General features: G+C 45.3%; 3 protein-coding genes and 1 non-coding gene across 4 annotated transcripts; 1 reads left to right on the plus strand and 3 right to left on the minus strand.

Annotated features, from left to right (window-relative positions):
* TRNAL-CAA lies at window positions 1-84 on the minus strand. The gene has a single exon. It is a non-coding gene; the product is annotated as a tRNA-Leu (tRNA).
* On the minus strand, window positions 908-3,241 carry LOC8057389 (50S ribosomal protein L17, chloroplastic). The gene is made up of 3 exons (XM_002466171.2): window positions 2,941-3,241; window positions 1,991-2,400; window positions 908-1,155 (listed from the first exon to the last, which is right to left on the minus strand). The coding sequence occupies exons 1-2, from the start codon at window positions 3,158-3,160 to the stop codon at window positions 1,991-1,993; spliced, it is 630 nt and encodes a 209-aa protein (XP_002466216.1). The 5' UTR covers window positions 3,161-3,241; the 3' UTR covers window positions 908-1,155.
* On the plus strand, window positions 4,825-10,397 carry LOC8057390 (methylenetetrahydrofolate reductase 1). Its single transcript, XM_002463611.2, has 12 exons — window positions 4,825-5,117; window positions 6,215-6,397; window positions 6,570-6,630; window positions 6,726-6,808; window positions 7,002-7,175; window positions 7,585-7,758; window positions 7,829-7,929; window positions 8,015-8,126; window positions 8,496-8,576; window positions 8,684-8,861; window positions 9,282-9,616; window positions 9,961-10,397. The coding sequence occupies exons 1-12, from the start codon at window positions 4,899-4,901 to the stop codon at window positions 10,039-10,041; spliced, it is 1,782 nt and encodes a 593-aa protein (XP_002463656.1). The 5' UTR covers window positions 4,825-4,898; the 3' UTR covers window positions 10,042-10,397.
* On the minus strand, window positions 10,893-12,529 carry LOC8057074 (NAC domain-containing protein 67). Its single transcript, XM_002466172.2, has 2 exons — window positions 11,793-12,529; window positions 10,893-11,681 (listed from the first exon to the last, which is right to left on the minus strand). Exons 1-2 carry the CDS (start codon window positions 12,264-12,266, stop codon window positions 11,196-11,198), a joined length of 960 nt encoding a protein of 319 aa, XP_002466217.1. The 5' UTR covers window positions 12,267-12,529; the 3' UTR covers window positions 10,893-11,195.

Consider the following 17,838-nt stretch of genomic DNA (forward strand, 5'->3'; position numbering starts at 1 on the left):
TGTCAGAAGTGGGATTTGAACCCACGCCCTCGTTAGAGGACCAGAACTTGAGTCTGGCGCCTTAGACCACTCGGCCATCCTGACATTTGATGTTCTAAACTGACTAATAGTCTACTTATCCTTTATTTATGTGTACAATACTGCATGAAGGACAACATAACGAACAACTAAGACCTTGTTTAGTTAGCAAAAATTTGGGTTTTTGGCTAATGTAGCACTTTCGTTTTTATTTGATAAACATTGTCTAATTATGGAATAACTAGACTCAAAAGATTCATCTCACAAATTACAGCTAAACTGTGTAATTAGTTTTTATTTTCGTCTATATTTAAAACTCGGAGAATCTTGAAAATTTTTGCGAACTAAACAAGGCCTAAGGCGCGTTCGTTAAACCAGGAATGAGCACCTGGAAAAAATCCTGGCCGGAATGCTAGTTAAAATTGTATAAACTTCATGACTTGGATTAGTTAAAATTGTATAAACTTCATGAGTTGGATTAATTCGTGGGCTATTTCTATTGGAGAGGAACGGGCCCAAAATTGGACAAATGGCATTTGATGTTATGAGCTTTCTTAGGGGGTGTTTGGTTAGAGGTGTTGAAGTTTAATATTTAATATAGCTATTTCGTTTTATTTGGCAATTAGTGTCCAATCTTAGACTAATTAGGCTCAAAAGATTCGTCTTGCAATTACTCTCTAGCTATGTTTTTAGTTTCATAAATAATCTATATTTAGTACTTCATACATGTGTCCAAATATTCGATACGATAGAAGTTAAAGTTTACCGATGCAAACCAAACCGAGCCTTATATGCAATGCCAGAAAGTTTTTTTTTTCAGATTATAGCATAGCGCTTTGTCAATCACAGGACGAAGTTTGACCTAGGTATAACTGCAGGAACAACTAGATTGGACAGAGGGCATTCGACATGCTGAATTTTTTATATGCGCTGCCAGAAACTTTTTTTCCAGATTATAGCGTAGCTCTTTGTCAATTACAGGATGATGAAGCTTGACCAGTTCAAAATTTCACGCGTGATCTACACTTTGTTACAGAAGAACTTAATAAGGAAAAACAGACATCCAAAGGGCAATTCACAGACATGACCACTCAGCCTGCAAGTCGCCCATGAAACCACATCAACTGATGGAAGATCCTACAGATAAAAATAACATAAGCTGTAAGAAACTTATCGACCACCAAGAAGCACTGAGTACGGAATACATAACAGACTGTCATGCAGCTGAATTAATTTTCATTTTTTTTTCTTTCTAATAGTACTAGTGTTACTATCCTACACTCCCACTACAACATCTATGTCTTACCTAACTAGTTGTGGAGGCATTATTTACAGAAGTCAACACAAACCAAGATCCTAGACAAAGACAATGATGATCATCCATAAAGGAGCCAAAGGATGGTAGACCAGTTGGTTAAGCAGTTCTGGTGGCACCCCTCATGGGAGCGAATTTCAGGCTGAGGATAAAAAAAAATCTCCTCGCTCGCCCCAGGCCAAAGCACAAGTAAAGAGATCGGCCCTTCTCATCACGGGTAACGTCTCCCTGTGTATGGAGGGGTGGGAGTTCGGTGATTTTCTCAGTCTGTGTGAGAAGACCTTCTTAAGCACAATACCTCGGGGGCAGTCATTGACCCCTTGCAGGCCAAGTTTTTTTTATCATCCATAAAGGAAGTGAGCCTAGCTCAACGTTAGGTAAGAAGTGTGGCAATGCACCTAACCACCCAGGTTCAAGTCCCCTCTTGGACTGAATTTAGGTGCCTATTTCTCTTTATTAATGAAAAACCACCTAGTTCCTCCTAGGTTGGATCTCGTGTTTTTAACATCCGTAAACTTATTGCAGCTCTTAATGATAAAAGAATACTAGTTTGCCTTGTTAGTCAAACAGTCTAGGTCAACTTACGGAATAATAAATGCATTTTAGTGACCTTGGAAGTTCAGATTTCAGGCATCTCACAGAGAGATATTCAATTACCTAGACAAGCTCAATGTACGCCATAGGTGCATTATCTCCCCGCCTCGGAAATGTCGGGATGATCCTTGTGTAACCACCTTCTCTGTCCCCGTACCTGTCTGCAACCTCAGCAAACAATGCATGGACGATATGCTTCTCATAGATAAATGCCAGAGCCTGTCTCCTCTTGTGAAGAGATCCATCCTTTGCCAACGTGATCATCTTCTCAACATACTTCCTCATTGCCTTTGCCCTTGGCTTCGTAGTCTTTATCCTTCCATGCTTGAGCAGCTGTGTGGTAAGCCCGCGCAGCAATGCTTTCCTCTGATCCGGAGGCCTGTTAAGTTTAGGAACACGTCTCCCATGTCGCATCGCAACTATCCTTCCACGAGCATCAATACCAAACAACCGATGCTCAAAGTTTGAGTTCTCTACAATAAGTTTGACAAAACCAGTGGATCAGATTATAGGAAATTTCAAAAGAATGTTGAAACACAATCCTAGTTTTGTCAGGGCTGCAACTTGCTTATGAAATTTGAGTGAGAAAGCTGATCTACTGACATATTCTGACATGGTAACAAGCCAGACCAAGCTGATATGACCACAGCAGGTGTGCAAAACTAGTAGTTAAAATATGTACATATTGTCATGCTGAACGGTCAATTAAGCTGCAGCTGTGGGCTAACCGCAAATAAAGAAAGTCATCAACTAAAATAGCATAGTTTCTATACAAAGTTGCTAACTTTGTTTCTCTTGGAGCTTTGTTCAAACATTAGATTTCATATCATGACACAGAATGCCGCATTTTTTGGTGTATATGCATTTATGCACGAACAATTGACACTCCTATACAAATTTGTAACTGTTCCCTAGCTAACTCGCTACAAACTCTGACCCGGTGGCTACGAACAGGCAGCACACTACAATCTCAGTAGGTCGAATAAGTCAGGCATTTGCTACGATTCCTTTACCAGCACCGAAGGAGAGGAGATTCGATACGGGCGCGAGGCCGGAGAAGGAGCCGAGGCAGCCGACCGAGGCTGCCGTGGCCGCCGCCGCGGGCGCGAACGACGACCGGAGCCTGCCTCCGGGGGAGGGGCGGAGCGCGGGAAGGGCAGCGCGGAGGGACGCCATGCGCCAGGTCGAGGCGGAGATCGCCGGCGACGGGGAGGCGGAGGGGAAGGCCGCCATGGCGGAGGGAGGAGGAGAGCCGGCGAGCTGGGCGAGTGGGATTGGCTGGAGAGGCTGGCGAGGGGTGAGGCCCCTCGGCTTTGAACCGGATAACGTTTGGCACGCTCCTGCGGCCGGATTGGGTTGCTCCATGTTGGGCCGGTTGTAGTGGGCTTCATGACCGGGCCAAAATGGGCTTCATTTTGTAGGCTGACAGCGTTTCCACGGACCAAACCAAATAGTTGTCAATGTCATTTCCTAAAAAAAAATGGTTGTCAATGTCAACGTTGCAATCGCCCGGGCTGCGCTGGCATGGCTGTTCTTCGCTTCTTCTTGCATACATGCAGACATGCCGACGTCAACCCATCACCCATCGGCCATCGAGAGCCTCAGATTTGGCCATGTCGGCAGCAAAGGTGGACTCCGGTCAGAGTTACACCAAGCTTTACAATACATATGCTAATTGGTGTAAATTATATCTAGATCGAGATTTAGTTAGAAGACAGTACTACTTAATTAACAACTAGATCAAGAAGCTGAAATAATTCCATTGCTAGTACTCAGACAAGCATATGTTTGCAAATATGATAGGTATCAGCTTTGCATTTTCTTGATTTGATCTTATTACTTTTCTTGGGAATTTGTCTAGTTAATTACCTATCATTAGTTTGTATATATCGTGGAGACAAAGCGAGATTACTTATCATTATTTGTGTATATCACCGAACATTAGTATCATATATTCATATCATGTATATATGTTTTACAATCGTAGCAAACTACATTATGTGATTCTATGAACTATGATTCTATCATCTGATCGCATGTGATTTGTATTGCTTTGTTTTTAGAATTGTTTGCTTAGGAAGAGAAGCGAGGACATTACTTCTATTTTTTTATAATCATGATAATCATATTTGATATCTCTTACAAAGCATCAAAAGTTAGAAAAATAGCATTGTACATTTTTTCTCTTTCATGCCTCATTTTAAATTATAAGCATGGTGTTAATCTATTCATTCCATTGTAATATGTGGAAGTTTCAAGCTTAATCTTTAAATTTCACACTTATGCTGTAAATTTTGTGATCTTTTTTTACCAAATTGTTAAATGATCAGTTTACTAGATTGTATAGGAATCCACAGTTCTGCGTAGGAAATTCAACTAGTAGCGGTCGGTGCGAAGAATAGTACTCCTAGCTGTAACTAGTTCGAGGTCGCAGTCATGAGATAGGCAGAAGAAGTCCACTCCGTGGAATCTCACAGGAATCAAGAGTAGTTGTTATGTGCATAAACTGGCCATCTTCCACTCCAAACACTAGATAAGTAGATATCGCACAGAAAAAGAGTACAAAGGATCACCAAAAACGCTAAACTATTTTTCCGGTCCCACCCGTCAGCCGGTCAGCGAGCCAACCACACGGCACGTCCTGATTTTCCAACTCCACGAGTGGCCATTTTCCGCTACCCACTCTTTTGGGTTGGTGCAGGACAACGATACCTGCACCCGTCCTACCACATCCTCCTGGACCCGCCTCTTGTACACCCACCCCGGGTATCTGCGGCCGGACCCCACCTGTCATTGAGGGAGACCACCGTGGACCGGGGCCCATCCAACAACGCGCGGTTGGTGAGGTCAGATCTCTGTATAAACCCACCCGCACCCACTTCCTCCTACCTGCGCACAGCCCCCTCCCTCCGCTCCTCGCCTCGGCTCGCCATTAGAGCGCGCGCGCCAAGCTAGTGGCGAGGTTTTCGAGATGAAGGTGATCGAGAAGATTCAGGAGGCCGCGGGGAATGGCCGGACGGCGTTCTCGTTCGAGTACTTCCCTCCCAAGACGGAGGAGGGGGTCGAGAACCTGTTCGAGCGGATGGACCGCATGGTGGCGCACGGCCCCTCCTTCTGCGACATCACCTGGGGCGCCGGGGGATCCACCGCCGACCTTACCCTCGAAATCGCCAACCGCATGCAGAACATGGTACGTGTGGTGCGGCTACCTCGCTCGACAGCGCCGCGCGATCTGATCTGATCTGTTTTGGCGCCTGGAAGTGATGTCCTGAGTATTGGCTTCGGTTCGATCTGCCTGGGCGCGGGGTAATGCGTCGGTGGACGTGGCGATATGCATTCGTTTTGTTGTGTCGGTAACGGTTTTGGGTAATTAGATTTCCTGGATTGGTTTCGCCGCGCGAGAGGAGAGGGGAATGCGTTTGATCAATGCCAGTTGGTGGTTGCCTCTGATTGAGTTCAAGTTAGTGTGGGTTTGGGCTAAATTCTAAATTCGTGCTCCACACTGGACACTTGGTGGTGATTAGATTAACTTTATTTTATCAATTGTTACTGTTGTCCATTCTCATCGTTTTGTTTTTACATAATTTAGATTGTTCTTAGTTTATTCAGTTTAAAATGTAATGGGCTGCATGACAACGTGGGTGCTTTTGAGCACTGTGGATTAATGCATTTCGTGTTATTTATTCAGTTAGTTCTGTGATTCTGTCATGTGTACCGTGAGTGCTGATCATTGTTAAGTGGAAGTTTATGCCTAATGCACAGAACAGTTTTCCGGAAACAAGCCATTTCAATACTTCTGGCATGTGGTGTGTACAATCCATGTGCTCCAACTCCAATTTGTGATTTCCAATAGTGGTAGTGTGGGAGGTGGGTGATACATCTGAGAGCAAGGTCTTGGTGGATTGAAGTTGAAGCTCATTCACTTAGTTTTCGCAATGGATTATCAGAGGATGAGTGTGGATTAGATTGCATGTATGTGACGCTACTGGTGGTGGGCATTGGTTCGAATGTTGGGTTTGTAGAGTCAGTGTTTCCTCAAGTACAGTTCTGTCGATTAGATGCATATGGCCAGGCCAAATTTGGCTGCTGCATATCTGGCCTGAATTTTAGGCTGAGATGTATAATCTTGGTTGGATTTGATCATCCAGCTTTAATGCTGTCCTGTTCTGAACTACTTCAGTTTTATCAAACTAATTTCTTTCTTATAATTCCTCTGCATCTTCGATGTATCCCTTGCACCGCATGCATTGAATGCTTACAATATTTTATATTGGTTCTGTTTTGTAGGTGTGTGTGGAAACTATGATGCACCTGACATGTACAAACATGCCAGTAGAGAAGATTGACCATGCCTTGGAAACTATCAAATCCAATGGGATTCAAAATGTTTTGGCCCTTCGAGGGGATCCTCCACATGGACAAGACAAATTTGTGCAAGTTGAAGGCGGATTTGCTTGTGCTCTTGATTTGGTAAGATTGCATTAAAAGCAACATAAATCATTAAGTACATTGGCATGACATGGACGTGATGACTAGTTTGTTGCTGCTGCAACGGCTGTTATATTTTGGAAACTAGATCAACCCATCTGAATCCTCAAAGAAACCACCTCACATTCAAACTGTCTTATGTCTTTACTTGCAGGTGCAGCATATTAGAGCCAAGTATGGTGATTATTTTGGCATAACTGTAGCTGGTTATCCAGGTCAGCTAGCCATTACATATCTTTAGAGGGGATGGTTTCAAGTCCCTACCCTGTAAATTGGATGCTTTATCTGAAATACCTTTTCCAAATGTCAGAGGCACACCCTGATGCGATACAAGGCGAGGGAGGTGCTACATTGGAAGCATATAGCAATGATCTTGCGTATTTGAAGAGAAAGGTTCTCTTTACTTTCTTGATTTTGTTTACTTTTCTCTATTCACAATGATAGCAGAATACATTTTTTGTTGGTTCATGAACCAAACGATATGTTGAAAACGAATGTATGATGTTGTAAATCATGACACTTTATATGTTTTGTCAAGCATAATATTTTTGTTCGCTTCTCACTCTGTTATACATTTTCTCTGTAGGTTGATGCTGGTGCTGACCTTATTGTTACACAACTTTTCTATGATACTGACATCTTCCTCAAGTTTGTGAATGACTGCCGCCAAATTGGTATTACTTGTCCCATTGTTCCTGGCATAATGCCAATAAATAACTACAAAGGTTTCCTGCGCATGACTGGGTTCTGCAAAACTAAGGTAAAGATCTTGCTGGTAGTTCCATCATTAGTAATTGTTTGCAGACCATTCTATTATCAATTGGGCATGGACTTATGCTGTTATGCATATATTAGCTTTTTACTTGGCTGATTTTTTTTTTTTAATCTCAATACCTTGAATGGAGAATAGCTTTCCCACTGTTATGCGCGTGTAGGTAAATGTAGTGGTAACACCATCCAATATTCCTCAAGATTAATGAAATCTTTCAAATTCACACCTCCTACTGTCAATTCACAAATAGTTCATTGTATGTTTAGGTAAATGTTCTACAAACACCGTCTCCTCATAATTTGAAATTTCATGCCATTATGTTAATGGACAAATACTTTTGCATTTTTTTCAAATGTTTTGAGTTCTCACTAAAATAATCACTTTGAATGTCAAACAGATACCTTCTGAGATCACTGCTGCACTGGATCCTATTAAAGACAATGAGGAGGCTGTTAAACAATATGGGATTCACCTTGGAACTGAGATGTGCAAGAAAATTCTTGCTACTGGCATTAAGACTTTGCACCTTTACACACTAAACATGGACAAGTCTGCTATAGGAATTTTGATGGTAATTTCCATGTCTGAATTTCTTTTTTTTTGTTCTGGCCTCTTACTAACAACTATTTTGTCCCCACCAGAATCTTGGATTAATTGAGGAGTCCAAGGTTTCAAGGCCATTACCTTGGAGGCCGGCAACTAATGTTTTCCGTGTTAAAGAGGATGTTCGACCTATATTCTGGTAGTGTGTACAGCTCTTTTATGTTAAGATGCTTGAGGTCTTTGTGACATGCTAACCCAGTCTGTAAATTTTAATGATTGTGCAGGGCCAACAGACCAAAGAGCTATCTTAAAAGGACATTAGGTTGGGATCAGTATCCCCATGGACGGTGGGGTGATTCTCGAAACCCATCATATGGAGCACTTACTGACCACCAGGTAATTTCAGTATCTCTGTATTCCGGTTTACTTTTTTTTGTGTTTACTGCAATGTTTTATCATCATCTATGCAGTATGCAATATTTTTATATCATTCTCAGGGTGATACAAATTATACATCTTCCAGGGAAAAAGGGTCAAGTTAGAATGAACATTTAATATGATTCAGAGATATTTATTCAGTAATGAAAATATTATCATGGACCCCAAAAGGGTGTTTCACTATAGGATTGTTTTCACACTGCCACTGCTACACCTTTATGTAGACTTGATCAACAAATATCTATTCAAAATTACTCAACTTGGCTTCTGTGATGACTATTGTCATAAAATCCTAGTTGTATGTAATCATCTATTCATTTTAAACAGTTCACAAGACCACGTGGACGTGGTAAAAAGCTCCAAGAGGAATGGGCTGTTCCACTTAAATCTGTGGAGGACATTAGTGAGGTAACTGTTGAACTTTGTGGTACATTATTGGTCTGCTTGGCATAGAGGTCATCATCTTTTAAAGTCTTTGCCAACCCTTCTTAATTCTGATATTCTCCATATCCCAGCGCTTTACAAACTTCTGTCAAGGGAAACTCACAAGCAGCCCATGGTCAGAATTGGATGGTCTTCAACCAGAGACAAAGATTATTGATGACCAGTTGGTGAAGATTAACCAGAAGGGTTTCCTTACCATTAACAGCCAACCTGCTGTAAATGGAGAGAAATCCGACTCGCCTACTGTCGGTAAGTTAATTGTATTTTGTTTTATAACAGGTGGCCCTGGATGTTGTGTTGAAATATAATTGAATTGCCCACTTTCCCTATCAGCTTAAGCTTCTAGGTTACTCGACACTGGGAGCAGTATTTTAAGCATCTTCCATAATATTACAGGATTCCTTGAATGCCAGTACTTAATGTTTTAGTCAGTCTTGAAATCTTAAGTAGGAGTTGTTGTGTTGAGTCAACATTTAGCAAACTGCGGATTGGGTTCATGTCCATTGGAATTATCAGCATAGTGCCACATTGTCGGAGAATCTCTGCTGCATATAGCAATTCTTGGCTTTTCAGATCATCTGGAAATGTCTAGGCCGTTCATGTCAAATACTTGCTCGAACTAGCGCATGTGCGCCTTTGTGACCTGTTTATTTATGTCCTGTTCTGCAGGTTGGGGTGGTCCTGGAGGCTACGTTTATCAGAAGGCCTACCTCGAATTCTTCTGCGCAAAAGAGAAGTTGGACCAACTAATTGAGAAGATCAAAGCATTCCCTTCTCTCACTTACATTGCTGTGAACAAGGATGGAGAATCATTCTCCAATATTGCACCGAACGCCGTGAATGCTGTCACATGGGGTGTTTTCCCTGGCAAGGAGATTATCCAGCCTACAGTTGTTGATCCAGCAAGTTTTATGGTTTGGAAGGACGAAGCATTTGAAATCTGGACACGGGGGTGGGCTTGCCTGTTCCCTGAGGGCGACTCATCTAGGGAGCTACTAGAGAAGGTACATGTTCACTTCAAATCTTTAGGCTTGAACATAATATTTTGTTCCATATAATAATGCAGTCAAATCAGCTCCATCTGTAACATTTTTTAGGAGATTTATTCCTACAGTAAAGTGCCATGTTTCTGGTTCCGAAATATCTGCTATACTGCATTTTTCTGCTAAGAACATAAGAACTTTTAGCCTGAAATTAGAACTTTTAGTCTTGAACTGCACCTGTGTTTACAGCTTTGATTTTTGTAAGACAACCTGTGTTTGCAAAATATGCTAGTGAAATCAATCTACACATTGTTCATCTTTCCAAACTGTATTTTCAAACACATTTCTTGGCTGCTGACTTTCAGGTTCAGAAGAGCTACTACCTGGTCAGCCTCGTCGACAACGACTACGTCCAGGGGGATTTGTTTGCTGCCTTCAAGATCTGATGATGCTGTTATGCTCTGTGTTGTTGTATGGCTGAATCACAATATTCTTGCTTCCCCGACTACAGGTCTGATCGCATGTGAAAGCTTCTGTTCATTTGAGCTCGGGGGAGTCCGCTAGTCTTACTTTTCCTGATTTCTTTTGGCTTACTGGAACCATACGATATATCAATAAGAAATGAGTTGTGTTCACTTTACATTTTCTCCATGTGCAAATGGCGCAATGGGTAGTTTTAAGATGTAAAATTCGTCCTCCAATACAGGTTGGTATTGTATCTTAGTTAGAAGGATGCGCTGCCCGCGTTGCGCTGTATTTGTGCTTCTGCTTGGTGGAAATAAGATTGATCCAATTCTGATGTTCAAAAGTCTCCCCCAATTTGAGTTTAGCTGGTTCGCTGTTTGTTGCAGAACTCGCTTTTCCAAAGGGGATGTTCTATCCAATACCCATAGGTACCACGTGTGTCCGTTGCATTGAGACACTACCACCACGTTGCATGCACGGCAGACCACATCATCCGTTTGCTGATTAAGGCCTTGTTCAGTTCCCAAAATTCATTCCAAACGTTTGTTGGAGTGGATCACGCGCGAAATGGCGTAGAACATTGTTTAGGCCTTGGATGCACGTGTATCTATTTCAATGGATTAGAACATAACTTAATTTAATTCCACCCCAATTCATTCTACGCATGTAATATGTATTCAAACCAAGGCCTTAAGTGGCAAAATTCTACTAAGTGGTTCCTTGTTCTGTAATGCTTATTAAGCAGCTGCTGCAACTCACCGCAGTAGCTGCAGGCATGCGGCATACCAACACAACACGGGGCAGGGGAGACACAAACACGGACACACGGTAGTACTCGTAAGTTGTTAACAAGAGCAGCAAAATTTCGTCGGTTCTGTTGAAGAGGAAGTGATGAAAGTGAACAGCTACACATATATCTACCGTCTTCTGCGTTGAAAGTGAAACTAAAGAATGAGCCTCGCCAACACTGGGCCGGCCGGCTCCATGTACGCTAACACCGACACCCATAACCCTGTAACCCCGACCAGGTTCAGAGTCGGGTTCAGGTTCGACTCCTATGCTGTATTTACAGAGTTCGCAACCTTGCAACGCTGTCTTCTCCTGATCCATGGCTCCATCCTCGCTCGCCTCAGCCTCAGAATGGCCCCAACCCGGCGGCTCCGGCGGGCTGGTTCCCCTTGACCCTGGGCGACGCGAAGAGCGAGGAGAAGAAGTCCTCCCCTGGCGGGGGCAGCATGTCGAGGCCGCTGTACATGCCCTGGATGTCGTCGTAGCTAAGGTCCACGAACAGGTCGCTGCTCTTGGCGGCGTTGGCGGCGGCGCTGCCGTCGTCCACCTGCTCCTTCTTGGGCACCATCATCATCGCCGCCGCCGGGTCCTGGAACGCCGGGAACGAGTCCAGCTCCGGGAACGGGTCGTTGTCCACGATCTCCGACTCCGGCGTGCGCGTCTCGCCCCACGAGTGCGAGTGCGACTGCGAGTGGGAGTGCGAGTGCGAGGTGGTCATGTCCATCGCCTCCTCCTTGGCGGTGCCGACGCCGGCGGCGGACTCCTTCCCCAGCTGCATCTTCTCCCACTCGTTCTTCTTATTGTACAGGCGGCACAGCACCCAGTCATCCAGCTGCACAAGCAAATTGATCGAAGATAGAATTAGTACAAGCTAAATTCATTCAGCACAAATCAAATCAAAGGGATCATCTTCAATTCCGAGAATTGAAAAAAATCGGCTTACCCTGAGCGATCCCTTCTTGGAGGCGGCTGCGCGGCCGGCGTCCGCGAGCCTGTACTCGTGCATGATCCAGTCCGTCTTGACCCCACGCGGCGCCTTCCCGGCGTAGAAGACGAGCGCCTTCTTGATCCCGAGCGTGCGGCCCCGCGGCGCGACGGGCTTGTCGGCGCCGGTGGCCTTCCAGTACCCGTTGCCGGCGGCGCGGTTGGGGCGGGACCCGTTTGGGTACTTGCGGTCCCTGGGCGTGAAGAAGTACCACTCCCTGACCCCGAACAGCGCGCGCTCCGGCAGGTCCCAGGGGTCGAACTTGTATAGGTCCACCTCCGCGATGATGGGCACCGGGAGGCGCTGCCCCGCCGCTTTCCGGCACAGGTAGTGCTCCACCAGCTCGTCGTCTGTGGGGTGGAACCGGAACCCCGGCGGCAGGTTCAGCTCCGCCTCCGCGTCCCTCTCCCTCCTCATCACCGGCAATCCCATGGCTTGGTCTGGTTGGTTGCTTAAACCCGACAGGCGGCGGCAACACCGATCGGTCGGTCGGTAAAAGCGGTGGCGGCTTTGGCTGCCTGTGTTTCTCCGGCCTGCTGTGTAAAGAAGCTCGCGCTCCGGCGGCTGGGTGCTGTCGATGGTGGGTGGCTCGGCTCTGTGTGTCCTGTGGATGGTTTCCGCGGTGTTGTTGAAGCTGAGAACCGCGGGCAGGGGAGAGATATATAGCGGCGGGCGCTGGCGCGGGCGGTCTGGAAGCTTCGGGCGGGGGGGAAGAGGGGGGATAGGGGTCAATGCGAGTCGGCGGCTGCGGGAAAGCGGAGGTGGGTTCGGGAGGAGGGAAAGGAAAGGGCACGTGTGGCGGGGGGAGCGCGGTGAGGTGGTGGGTTCGCGGAAGGTGGGGGAGGCTCGTGGACGGCCACCTCAGCGGCCCGCCCCGGGATGGGAATGGGATTGGACGGGACCGCCCGCGCGGGTGGCGTCACGGCCGACCTCAGCCGAATTGGGACCGGATGCCTTTTGCACGCCGCGGTTTGCTCTTGGGCGGCGTGGTTCTTGTGTGGCCGTACGTGCAGCGCCGTTTTTCATGGCTGGGGGCCGGGGCAGGGCAGGCACCGCACCGGCGCGGGATGCAGATGCTGCCATGGGCATGGGCTAAATGGGAATTTTGGAGCGGGTGCATGGCATACTACGGAGTACTGGGCCTTGTTTAGTTCTCCCTAAGGCGTTGTTTACCTAAAAACCCAAAACTTTATAAGATTTTTCATCACATCGAATCTTAGGCACATGTATGGAACATTAAATATAGATAAAAAAAGATAACTAATTGCACAGTTTACTTGTAAATTACGAGACGAATCTTTTAAGCGTAATTGCTCCATGATTGGATAATGTTTGTTAAATAAAAACGAAAATGCTACGGTGTCAAAATCCAAAAAGTTTTTGAATCTAAACAAGGCAAAACCAAAAAAAATTTAAGATTCTCCGTCACATCGAATCTTGTGGCATGCAGCTTTATATATAGACGAAAATAAAAACTAATTACACAGTTTGCCTGTAAATCGTGAGACGAATCTTTTGATCCTAATTAGTATATAATTGTACAATATTTGCCACAGACAAACAAAAGTGCTACAGTATTAAAATTCAAAAAAAAATTAGAACTAAACAAGGCCTAGTTTGTGATGAGGAAATGAATTACACATGTCTCTAGTACGTGGCGGGGGACAGGAAAAAGGGCGAGGTGATAGATACATGCATGCGTTGTCAATCAGTGGTACTCTCCCCCGTGGTTCGAATTAATTTCATTTTATTCATTCTTCACGAGACACGGCCTTGTGAACCGGTTCCTTTCACCGAGAGGATTCGTGTTATGAATGCATGCAAGCGTGGAGTAGTAACGTGTTTCTTTCACCGAGAGGATTCGTGTAGCCTGACTTTTTAAGCGATGGTGCCTACCATCGACTGTACTCTCTGTGTAGATACTGCTACAGGATTCGTGTATGCAGTTGCAGCACGCAGACGGCAGACGAGCACAAGAAAGGCAGATAACCCACTAGTACCGCCCACATCATGCATTTCGTCGGAATCGCGACCACCTATCAGGGTGCGGCCACATGCACGCACGCTGGGCATACATCCAGAAGATTCGCCCGCTGCCTCAGCATCCCTATCTATCCTCTCGTTCCCCGGAATTCGCCACGCAAAAATTATATACTACTCGTACGAAATTAAAAAGAATATCGTACTGTTGCTCCGGCGGTTAGCCTATGCGTAGGTACCATCCCTTGATCCCCTATGCCAGTGCCACGCCCCGCGTACGTGGAGACCAAGCCACCGCGCAGCGCCAGACACATGCGCCGACGACAGGGGCGCGGCAATGATACGGCACATTAGACCAGTCTCAATGCATGTTTTATAAGAGTGTCATGCACATTAAATAGGACACCACATAAACAAAATTGCTGACTTAGCAGGGTCATTAAATGAAGGAGTTTCATGAGATAAGAGAAGAGTTTCATCCCCATGAAACTCATATGGCTCAGGTGCCTAGTTTATAGTCTTGGTAACTGTGTCATGAAACTATGCATTAAGACTGGCCTTATGGCCTTGTTTAGTTCACCAAGAAGCAAAAAGTTTTCAAATTTTCCTGTCACATAAAATCTTTCGACATATGTATAAAGCATTAATTAAATATAGACAAAAATAAAAACTAATTGTACAGTTTATCTGTAAATCACGAGATGAATTTTTTGATCCTAATTAATCCATGATTAGACAATATTTACTATAAACAAACGAAAATATAAAGTAGCGAAATTTAAAATTTTTTCATATCTAAACAAGGCCTAGATTAGTATATATGGGCACGTGGTGCGCGGGCCTGCCGCGCGTCGACACGAGTCCCGCTCCTGTGACCCCGGCGGCGGCGGCGCTACCTGCCGACCGCCGTGCCTTTGTTAAGATGTGAAAATTTTTGGATTTCGGTACTGTAGCTATTTTGTGTTGTTTGTGATAAATATTGTTTAATTATAAATTAACTAAGGTTAAAAGATTCGTTTCGTGATTTACAGTCAAACGGTGTGATTAGTTTTATTTTCGTCTATATTTAATGTTTTATGCATGTGTCGCAAAATTCGATGCGACGTATAATCTTGAAAACTTGAACTAAACAAGTCCCTAGTGCCCGCGCCCGCACGGAAGAAAGTGGACAGGCAGGCGCCTCGAGGCGCCGCGCGCAGAGGGGACGCGTGGCGAGGCCAGCGGAGAGGCACGTGGTGGTCTGCCTTGCAGGCGCGCGCGACGTGGCTGGGTGAGACTTGAGCCTGAGGTGCCGGGATTGTACGGTCGCTATCGGGTGTCCGTGTTGGCGTGCGTTCCCGTGTGCCGTGTGCGTGCTCGCGGACTGAGACTGCCGTGCCGCTACTAGACCGCCGCCGCCGCTGTATCATACATGCCGGTCTTCCTATCCGCGGCGGAGACGGGCGGCGGTGGTCTGACGGCCGGCCGGCGGCGCGCGTACACCTACAACCACCTTAGGGCTCGTTCGTGTCAGCTGAATCCCGGCCAGGAATAACAGGGCCGTCTCTAGAGGGTGGGAGCTGGTGCGACGGTCAGGGCTCACGGCGCTAAGAGCCTATAAATATATATATATATGTAATATATATAATATAATACTTAGTATATAAATTTATCTATTTTTTTGGAGGCTTTACAAACACTATAGAATTTCGTCAATTAATTTAAAAAAGAAATTAATTAATCAGCACGTCATCCACAGCCACCTATTGCTAGTATTCTTCGTATCCTCGCTTGATCGATTAGTTGAGCAAATCAATGGTCCTCTTTATCGTCTTCTCGTCCTATTACCCAATCATCAAATGCAATAATGTGGTTCCATGACACGCTAACACCACACGTTCGCATACGATGTCACCACTAGACACTGGAGCAGGAAGAGTAAGGGCATGACTGATTAAGACTTCACCAATTTTGTTATTAGTATTCTGTATAGGGTTCTAAATTTCTAATTCTATTCTATTCTATTTATTTGTTGTACTGTAATTACTTTTTATAAACTAAAACATATGGTGTAAATTAATTTTTTTAGTTGTACTATATATTTTATATATTTAACATATAAAAAAATATTTGATGGACTATTACCTCTTTGCTTGCACAAGGGCCCTCAAAATTATATAGACAGCCCTGAAAAATAATTCTTGCTCACTAAAATATATTAAAATTGTATAACGAATCCTGCTGGAATATTTATTTCCAGAGACCACATTCCCCTTCAACCGATCGACGCCTTAATTATGTGCTCTGACTGTGGGACGTGCGCGTCTGGGTTGCAGGGGCACCGTATGCCACACAATGCAATGACACAATGCACGAGTGCATGCACGGCTACACGTACGCCAGGGAACGGAGGACCTGTAATTTTGACCTACAGCGTGTTTGAGGAAGACCGTATATATGAACGTCTTTAATTATCTTGCCCGCGCAGCGCGGCGGGCCGGAGCGTTGTTCGTTCTTATCCATCCATCCAGATGCAGGCCGGTCACTGGACCTGTGGGTAGCCCCGTCCCCGGCGATGGAAAGCAACACGTGCTACCCAATTTTTTACAATTTGGTCTTTTTTTTGAAAAAAGTTCATAATTGGACCCCTAGAAAACTTAAATGCAGAAATGGACCCAGGGGGTCGGCGCCATGCATCATGGCGCCGAGGTTTCACGTCTCGGCGCCATGGATCACGGCGCCGAGGCCCCTGGCTCCCTTTTGTCGTGGATCCGACGTGGCAGGGAGCTCGGCGCCACAGATCACGGCGCCGAGCTCGGCGCCGTAGATCCTGGCGTCGACCCCTTGAATACCACCAGGCCGCGGCTCGCGTTCCTCTGTTCGCGAGGCAGTCTTCCTCACCGCCGCCGCGCTCCCTGCTCGCCGCCGCCGCCGCCTGCTCGCCGCGCTCCCCTTCCATCCCCCGCTCGCCGCGTGCCCCGCCCGTCCCCCTACTCGGCGCGCGTGCCCCGGCCCGGCCCCCGGTGCTGCTCCCTCCGGCCGCGCCGCGCAGGGCGCCCTCGGCCCCCGGTGCTGCTCCCTCCACCCGCCGCCGGCTTCGTCGTCGAGGGAGCAGGGAGCCGCCTTCGCCGGCGTTTGGCTGTCACGGGGCAGGGAGCAGGGGGCTTCCCCTCTTCCGGCGGTCACGAGCCTGAGGCCCCTCTGCCCTGCGTCCGTCCGCTGCAGCGGCGGGATGTAAGTTTTTTTTGAAATTAGTTATTCTAGTTTACATAATAATTGAGTTACTAATTTATTTAGAATACTTAGTAAACTGAAATAGCAAGTTTAGGTAGTTTTGTTAGAAGCCTAAATTTTGTTAGTTAGCAATTAGTAATTTATTTAGTTAGCTAGTTTAGGATTTTATTTAGTTAGAAGCCAAAATATCGAACCTAATTTAGCAGAATTCACATTGGTTTCTCTGTTTCCTAATTTATCGTAGTTTAACTATTTAATCTAATTTAGGTAATGTAGTTATTAATTGTTTTAATTTCTTTACTAAATTGAGATATATAAGTCTATTAGTTGTATATTAGCAAATATATCTATATATTAGCAATCCCAAATCCAAGTACATGAAGAATAATATACCCTAGTTAGTTAGTAAATTTAGTTATATAGTAGTACTCGTGTTAGTTAGTTACATACATTGTTAGGTGTTTTATATGTATTAGTTATATGCCTAGTAACATGGTTATTTTGTATATCAATTAGATGGACAATTTAGTAACTCTATATCATGGAGGAAGTGTGGAGAAAGATCAGTTTGGCAATGTTGATTTTGTTGGAATGCAAACGGTCCCTTTGATGTTTGATGAGCGGCCCTTGTTTTCTGAATTGATGGGTAGTGCTCGTGATGAGCTTAAATGTAATTTGAATGAAGAAGAAATCTTAGTTGAGGGGGTCATTCACTATGGCGGGTCAGGTACAATTTTTAGGCGGTTGGTCCCAATTGTATCCGAGGTTCAATGGGACAAATATGTCAAAACTATCATGAAGAGTGAGTTTA

This window comes from Sorghum bicolor, chromosome 1 (assembly GCF_000003195.3).
Source record: "Sorghum bicolor cultivar BTx623 chromosome 1, Sorghum_bicolor_NCBIv3, whole genome shotgun sequence".
NCBI lineage: Eukaryota > Viridiplantae > Streptophyta > Magnoliopsida > Poales > Poaceae > Sorghum > Sorghum bicolor.